Source organism: Vulpes vulpes, chromosome 2, assembly GCF_048418805.1.
Source record: "Vulpes vulpes isolate BD-2025 chromosome 2, VulVul3, whole genome shotgun sequence".
NCBI lineage: Eukaryota > Metazoa > Chordata > Mammalia > Carnivora > Canidae > Vulpes > Vulpes vulpes.
The window spans coordinates 21,162,442-21,170,099 of NC_132781.1; the positions used below are offsets into that span (position 1 = coordinate 21,162,442).

At 48.6% G+C, this 7,658-nt stretch overlaps 1 protein-coding gene across 1 annotated transcript; it reads left to right on the forward strand.

Annotated features, from left to right (window-relative positions):
• The first annotated feature begins 206 nt into the window (after window positions 1–206).
• LOC112910806 (keratin, type I cuticular Ha8-like) lies at window positions 207–4,214 on the forward strand. The gene is made up of 7 exons (XM_025987109.2): window positions 207–757; window positions 948–1,030; window positions 1,887–2,043; window positions 2,413–2,574; window positions 2,661–2,786; window positions 3,163–3,383; window positions 3,773–4,214. The coding sequence occupies exons 1-7, from the start codon at window positions 266–268 to the stop codon at window positions 3,852–3,854; spliced, it is 1,323 nt and encodes a 440-aa protein (XP_025842894.2). The 5' UTR covers window positions 207–265; the 3' UTR covers window positions 3,855–4,214.
• Window positions 4,215–7,658: the final 3,444 nt, after the last annotated feature.

The following is a 7,658-nucleotide window of genomic DNA, read 5'->3' on the forward strand; positions in this document are numbered from 1 at the left end:
AACTAAAATCAAAAAGCAAAGGGCACCTTAACTTCGTCAACATTCCTTTAATGAGGTGAGGAACTCTTAATGGTAAACTCAACAGCTGAGTAACAGGATGATGGTACAACAATAGGTAGAGAATCAAGGCCCTGAGGTCAAAGCATGGAGCCAACACCCACCTGGGATGGGGTATAAAAGGCCCAGGAGGATAGGGGATTGTCACACTCAGTGGCTTGGCCTTCCCAGCTGCTCTGAACCTTCTGTGCACCCTCAGCCCAACACCATGACTTCCTGCTACATCAACTCATCCCACTGTCTGGGCAGCACCAAGATGCCTCCAGCAACAAATGTCTGTGGCCCCTGCACTGACATTGGAGGCCAGCCTGGGTCAGAGGGCAACGCTGCATCTCTGTGCCTGTTGGCCACCATCGCACATGCCAACCGACCGCGTGTTGGGGCAACCCCTCTGGGCCAACCCAGCCTCTGTATGCCCCACAGCTGCCAAACTGCCTGCCCCTTGCCAGGGACCCGCAACATTCCTGGCAACATTGGAGTCTGTGAGAACTATGGGGAAGGCGCTCCCAATGGCCATGAGAAGGTGACCATGCAGTTCCTGAATGATCGCCTGGCCAACTACCTGGAGAAGGTGCGCCAGCTGGAGAGGGACAATGAGGAGCTGGAGACCAAGATCCGAGAGTCAAGCAAATGCCATGAGTCCACTGTGTGTCCAGACTACCAGTCCTACTTTCAGACCATCAAGGAGCTCCAGCAGAAGGTGAGGTTTGGAGTAGCTTGGAGGTGCTGGGTCTGAGGAAGGTGGTAGGGCCTGGCAGGCAAGAAGCCACTGAAGTTTCAGGGAGCTTTGGGTTCTTGGATTCCCTTGAGTGTGAGTGTACTGCCACCTGTAGAGCTGGGGCCCAGGTTATGATGTTTTGTGGATGAACTGTCTTCCTGGTTTTCCTCAGATCCTGTGTAGCAAGGCTGAGAATACCAGAATGGTTATCCAAATTGACAATGCCAAGCTGGCTGCTGATGACTTTAGAATCAAGTAAGTCGGGCTGGAAGAGAGTTCAAAGTGACTCCTTTTATCTGTTCTATTTCTAGCTGCCCACCATGGTACTGGCCCAAAGTAGGTGTTTGAAAATTGTTGCTGACTAGAAGCATGAATAGATCATTACATAGGTGTTCACTTCTTCCTTTCCAAACCAACTTTAACCTAATACTAGAAATGGACCTTATATAGGAAAAAGAGAACAAAAGCATTGAAACAGAAAGAGGAAGAATCATCTAGATTGGTCAGGTTCTATGTCATTTTCTCCTCACATCTAGAAGAAAGGAGAACTTTGTGTTAGATATCCAGAAACAAAATCAAGTCATTGCAAGAATAAACTTTCAGTGCATTGGTTGTTGACAGATGTGCTGACTCTTGGCCAAATTCATCAGTAGGAGGAATTGTCACTGTAGGTCCTTGGTAGAGTTGCAATTAAATAAATGAGGAAGGCATAAAAATCATGTGAAATAATCAATCCATGGGGTAAACCAGCAAACTGTAGGTCCAGAAAGCTTATTTTAAGCCATTCTTTTTCCTGGCTAAATGACTCTTTTATAGCAGAATGAACACTTCATTGAAGTTTGAATACTTTGGTTGAATCCATGTATTTACTATTAACTAAGGTATACAATCCTGCATAATCCATTTATTCTTTTTGAGCCTCAGTTTCCCATTCAGTCCCATCCAATGGGCATAATGATATTTGTCCTGACCATGAGCTCTGTAGTACAGGATCTAACATGGTGAATGTTGATTAATTGAAGAAATGAGGATCCAAGTAGGTGGGAACAAGGGATGGCTGAGAGAGGCTATCTTTGGCATCCTACTAACCTTGCATCTCCTGTGCTCGCAGGCACGAGAGTGAGCTCTCCCTGCGCCAGGTGGTAGAGGCGGACATGTGTGGGATGCACAAGCTCATGGATGACCTGAGCCTGGCCAAGGCTGACCTGGAGGCCCAGCAGGAGTCCCTGAAGGAGGAGCTGCTCTGCCTCAAGAGGAACCACGAACAGGTGTGGTCCTGGGGATGCAGACCCATGGGGAGGGCACTGGCCAGGAAAGGGAGCACTGCTCACCCTGGGGCTCTACAGTTAAACCTGGGGTTCACTTGGCATCAGGATGAAGGGTTGATCCAGGTCTGGCAGTCAGACTGATTGTGTGGGATGTAGCAGAGGGGGAGTTTCTGGTCCGTAAAGATTTGCCTTGTCTATATAGGAAGGTGTCCAAATGGATTCTCCCCGTGGACCATGGGCAAGACCTCTCATGTCAGTGCATGAGTGGGGTCGCCTCTCATGCTGCTTGTTTGGGGAGGGGTTCAGGTGTCATCTGCTCTGTCAAAAAGCCTTTCCTCACTCAGGGTGTGGATCTTTCTGTTCCTACAGGAAGTGAGCATTCTGAGGGGCCAGCTGGGGGACAAGCTCCAGATTAAGCTGGATGTTGAGCCCACCGTGGACCTGGGCAGGGTGCTGGAGGACATGAGGTGCCACTATGAGGCCATGGTGCAGACCAGCCGCAATGATGTGGAGGAGTGGTTCCAAGATCAGGTGAGGGTGCTGCCTCGGAGCAGGGAGGGACCCGGGCTTCCACACGGGCAGGCTGCTGATCATGTCTCTGTGCACTTGTGCTTCAGTCTGAGAGCATCAGCCAGCAGGACATGTCCTGCTCCGAGGAGCTGCGGTGCTGCCAGTCGGAGATCCTGGAGCTGAGACGCACGGTGAACGCCCTGGAGGTGGAGCTTCAGGCCCAGCACACACTGGTGAGCTGCATTGCACACCTGGAAGACTCAGCCTGGTTCCCATTCCCAAGAGCAGTTCCTGGTTCAGTCCCTGCCTCTCTTAAGTACAGACCAGGACACAGTTCAAACCCCGACTTCTTTGCCTTTGCAAGAACTTTCTCATAGATGTGGCTGCTGAGGGAATGAACATTCCTTCAGATGAGCGAGGTCCTGAAAATTTATCCTGAGGTCTACAATGATGAGCAATGGCACGTCATTAGTTCTTCCAGCTGAGGAGTGCTAACAGGAGCTAGGTTGTTCTCCAGGCCTGGCAACACCTTGGGGTGTCACAGTCTTACTGGAGAGACTGGGGCTGCAGTCCACGATTCTCCATCTGCTTCTGTCTTTGGTATTACAGAAAGACTGTCTGCAGAACTCTCTGTGTGAAGCCGATGCCCGTTTTGGCACGGAGCTGGCCCAGATGCAGATCCTGATCAGCAACGTGGAGGAGCAGCTGTCTGAGATCCGGGGTGACCTGGAGCGGCAGAACCAGGAGTACCAGGTGCTGCTGGACGTTAAGGCTCGGCTGGAGTGTGAGATTGCCACGTACCGGAAACTTCTGGAGAGTGAGGATTGCAAGTAGGTGTGATCGGGTCAATTTCTGGCCAAGCCATTCACCTGACTATCAGGGGATTCTTCAGCAATAACTGATGTCATTGTGGAAGGAGATCTCAGCATAAAGAACAAGCCTCCCTGTGCACACAGGCTTAGTGACACACCAGCTTTCCTGGTGTCTGCAGATTATACTATGGGTGGACTGTTACATAAACAGTAGTCCCCCCCCCAGAGGACTCCTGGATGTGGAGAGACATAGATGAGAGTGGAAGAGGAACTGTTCATACAGATATCATTGGGCTATATGACTTGGTGGCAGACCTGTCCTTTACCCTTTGGTCTTGCCCTCCCTTTGCATCACTGAGACATCTTTTTTATTCCCTGTGTCTAACTCTTCCTCTCTTTCCCGGCAGACTCCCCATCAATCCCTGCTCTACGGCTGCTTCCCGTGTCCTTGGGCCAAGCTGTGCCCCTGCCACCTGCAGCCCTCTCTAAGCCAGTGGGACCAGCACTGAGAACCGATTCTGAAGGTCTGCGTTGCAGTATGGGAGGTCAAGGCTGGTTGCACTGGAGCTAGGATTGCCCTCACCTGCTTAGTTTTCCTTCCAGGGAGACCAAACTCACTGGAGGCATTTTCAATGAGTCAAAGTGTGACAGAAACTTCTAAGCAGTGGCTCCCTGTGTGTCCCTTTGCTGCATTCCACCCCACCCCCCAATGCTGTAGTTGTCTTTCACCTAAGCTATTGTTTGCTCCCAGTACCTCTTCTGGGATTTTGGTTCTACTCCAGTGCTTCAAACTCTCCTAAGATGTAATTGGGTTCCTGTACCAAATGGTGAATAAAACTCCTTCCTGCATTAAGTGCTATACTTCTTGTGCTTGGCAATGTATGTGATGTGATAAAGAGCTCTGGCCTTCGAGACCTTGGGTGGTCATTGGCTCCAACATGCCTTGTTGTTGCCAGGATCTCTCTGGGCCCTAGGGTCTTAGCCCCTGGGTGAAGGCCCTTTGCTGACATTGGATGTGTACTTACCTTGCCCATTAATCCCTGTAGACTGGTGAAAGGAAGCTGTGTTGTTTGCCAGGTTTGAATTCCTTCAGAACAGCTCAGAACGAACATGTCCCTACCATGCTTTTGGCACCTTCAGCCTCTTGGTATTTTGTCCAAGAGCAAAATCACACAACTTAGAGTTCCAATCTAGCCAATGGGAGGTCATGCTGAGAACTGCCATGGCCAGGTAGCCAAGTTTTTTTCCTCTCATTCAATTTGGCCCTTTTACGGAGGCATGGAATTACCACCTGCTCTCTTAGATTGGGCACTGGGGATAGCTGTTTGGGTCCTGGACATTTTTTTTCCAGAGAGAAGTGCTCTTGTCCCCTCTGCTGTTCCCTTTGAGGTGCCGATGGTGAGAAATGCAGTTGGTATGAGCGCTCCAAATGCCTCTCTACCTCTCGGATATGGCTCTGACCCAGGCCCAGGGGGTCACAGTCAGACATGGTGGAAGAGCACTGAGAGATCATGCACCTTCTTTGCTATGCTAGTCAATTTAGCACCTGGCATGAGCTGAGCATGTTCAAGAATGAAACTCTCTGATTTTGGCTCACCTGTGTACCCTGGTCCAAAGACCAATGCAGATTTGGTTGTTCTGCATAGTAGCATAGTTTGGTGGAAAGGAGCACTTGCTCTGGAATTGGGCCGATCTGGGCTCAAATTCCACCCTCTGTGACACTAGAGAAGTGAAGTTGGCCAGGCTACTATACTCTCTTGAGGCCTATTCTTCAGTTGTAAGATTAGAAAAATATTATTTCGCCTTCACTATTGTTGAGGGATAATCCATATAGCACTCTTGGCCGAGAGAAGGTGTTCAATGGATATTGGTTTATGGGGCTCCCTGAGAACCAGAAGGGATAATCTTTTCCTCTTATAAGGAATGAGGGACTAAATAGGTGGTAGCAGAACCTATTAACAGTATCGGGGCCATGTATTTCCACGTTGGTGGCCTGGAAGTTTGACCACCCTCCTTTTCTTTAAGCAATAAGGAAAACCAATCACTGTTGTTGGGGCTTAGTGTTTCACTCCAAATGGCTTAACCAAAATTTAAAAAAAAAAAGCATTCTTTGGGCTGTCAAAGGGCAAGCAGGCTCTTGTGGGCTTCCTTCTAACAAATAAGGAAGGTTTTGTTTTGTTTTGTTTTTTTACTTTACTTAAAGTAGCCAAAACCTTTTCATGTGACAGGACCATGAAAATCTGGCCTGTTTCCCACTTGCCTGGCCAGGTCACACGGTGAAGGCACTCTAGTTATGGGACCTCGGTGGCTACTGGGTGTGGTAGGAAAGGCTATTTGGACACAGCAAGGACTGCAACCTAGGGAGGCTGGCAGTGGCTATCCAGCCTGGCCTAGGGCTCCTGGACACTGGTTTTACGAGAACCCATAATTATGAGTGACAGCTCAGGGCGCCCTCTGGTGCCAAAACCCAAGCACTTCTCCACTTACAGACGGATTCCTTCATCTGTACATTCTGTGCTCTGGTCTCCCTACATCCCACAATCCTCACGGATTGGACTATAGGGACCCTAGGTGCAATATCCAGTTTTACTTTGGTCACAATAATTTCAACCAGGTGGTTATTTTTTTCCCCTGAGACTTCTGTTCCTTTGGCTTGGGGCCAGATCCAGTTTTGAGCCACCTAGTAAGTACTAAGCCCACTAGTCTTCAGATTACCACACTGCACTACTGATGTGCTGCTCTGTAATATTTTTTCCAAGACTTCACACTATAATGCTAGGTGGGTCTTTGCAGGCTCCTCCACTCATTGCTTGTTTTATTTTATTTATTTTTAAACTCTAAATGCCATTTCTCCCAAATACCAGGGAAATGGAAGGAATAAGGGTGGCTGGCTGCAGGCCCCGGGGCAGATGCTGGCAGTCACTGCGCAAGCTTTGGAGAAGGGCTCACACTTCTGCCCCACCACTGTTTATACCCGGAAACCAAAAATATCGAGATGGAATTCTAAACTTCCCCAAACAGGAGCATTTTTTATTTGGATACAAATTTTTGTGTGTTGTGATCCACCTCACCATCCCCTCATCATCCTCCCTTCATCTTCCCAACTAAGAACAAAATCAAATCTGCCCCTTCTGTTGGCCACTTATAGGAATCTTCATGAGCTCATCTGGTTGAATCATATTTTGGGTCTTTTTTCATCTAGTTTAGTGTTTTTCAACTATTTTTCTCATCCATGCCTTCTCTTTAACAAATGTTAAAAAAACAAAAAAAAAAAATCTCACTTTTCACTTGATGTTGTTTTAGCTTTCAAAATATAAATACCAAACCCAGTCATGGCTAAAAGACAACTCACTTAAAGTATAGGTTGTTTGTTTTTAAACGACACTTCCTCTAACCAAAAAATCTTCCTTGCCACCTCCTGTCCAACAGGGCGAGGGGATCCTCCCTTTGAGAATCGCTGTCCGGTTCAGGTATGAGCCTCTGGGCTCGCTCAACCGCTCTACCTGTTTGTCAGGTGTGTGAAATCTGAGCAACTCAGGAGAGCATCTCAGTGAGTCCAACCAACTCGGGCTGTTCTTGCCTTGCTCCAGACTTTCCCTTGGACCTCCTGGAAGGCAGTCCCACTGGGTCACATTTCACATTCTTGAAACTCAAATTCAGCATCTTCTCCCTTGAACCAGTTCTTTGTCTTGACATCTTGACTTCCCTTTCCACCATATTATTGTCCCAGGAGCCCAGGGACCTGAAGGACACTTTTGATGTCTCTCTCTCCTTTGACCTCCATATACAGCAAATCACTCAGCCTTGTAGAGTCTTTTGGTAGAGTCCTCTTGTAACACCTCTGCCCCCTCATCCCTCCTTCCTTTTGGCACTGCTGGATTTCATCACGTGCTGCCAGGGGGCTTCTAAGAGCCTCCTCCTCTTCCATCTGCCTTACCTCCTCTGTACCAAGTTTATCTTGCACGCACCACCAGCCTTTCATGGGCTCGTTTAACAGTTCCTGAGTATGAATTATGTACTGGGCACTGCAGTATGTGTTAGAGATGCAGCGTTCCCATCCCGGGTGCATTATGGGCACTACTTTTCCTAAACTGCTGCTTTGGTCATCTCTCTTGTCTGCTCAGAACCTCCAGAGGACTCTATTCTGTCTCCTGCTGTACTTCCAGCTCTTTGAACGAATGTGCAGCCCAGAGAAAAACATGGCACCAGTTGGTTGAATGAAGTGCGTGGAGGGAATGGGTGTCTGTGGCTGCTGACTAGGAACCTCAGCTTGGGCTTGAAGGTCTGGCCAAC

Bases quoted from the DNA above. Each gene is read 5' to 3' on its own strand.
- LOC112910806 (XM_025987109.2), top strand. From the start codon at position 266: ATGACTTCCTGCTACATCAACTCATCCCACTGTCTGGGCAGCACCAAG. The intron at 2,044-2,412 runs GTGTGGTCCTGG...CTGTTCCTACAG, and splicing joins TCAAGAGGAACCACGAACAG to GAAGTGAGCATTCTGAGGGG. The intron at 2,787-3,162 runs GTGAGCTGCATT...TTGGTATTACAG, and splicing joins TTCAGGCCCAGCACACACTG to AAAGACTGTCTGCAGAACTC.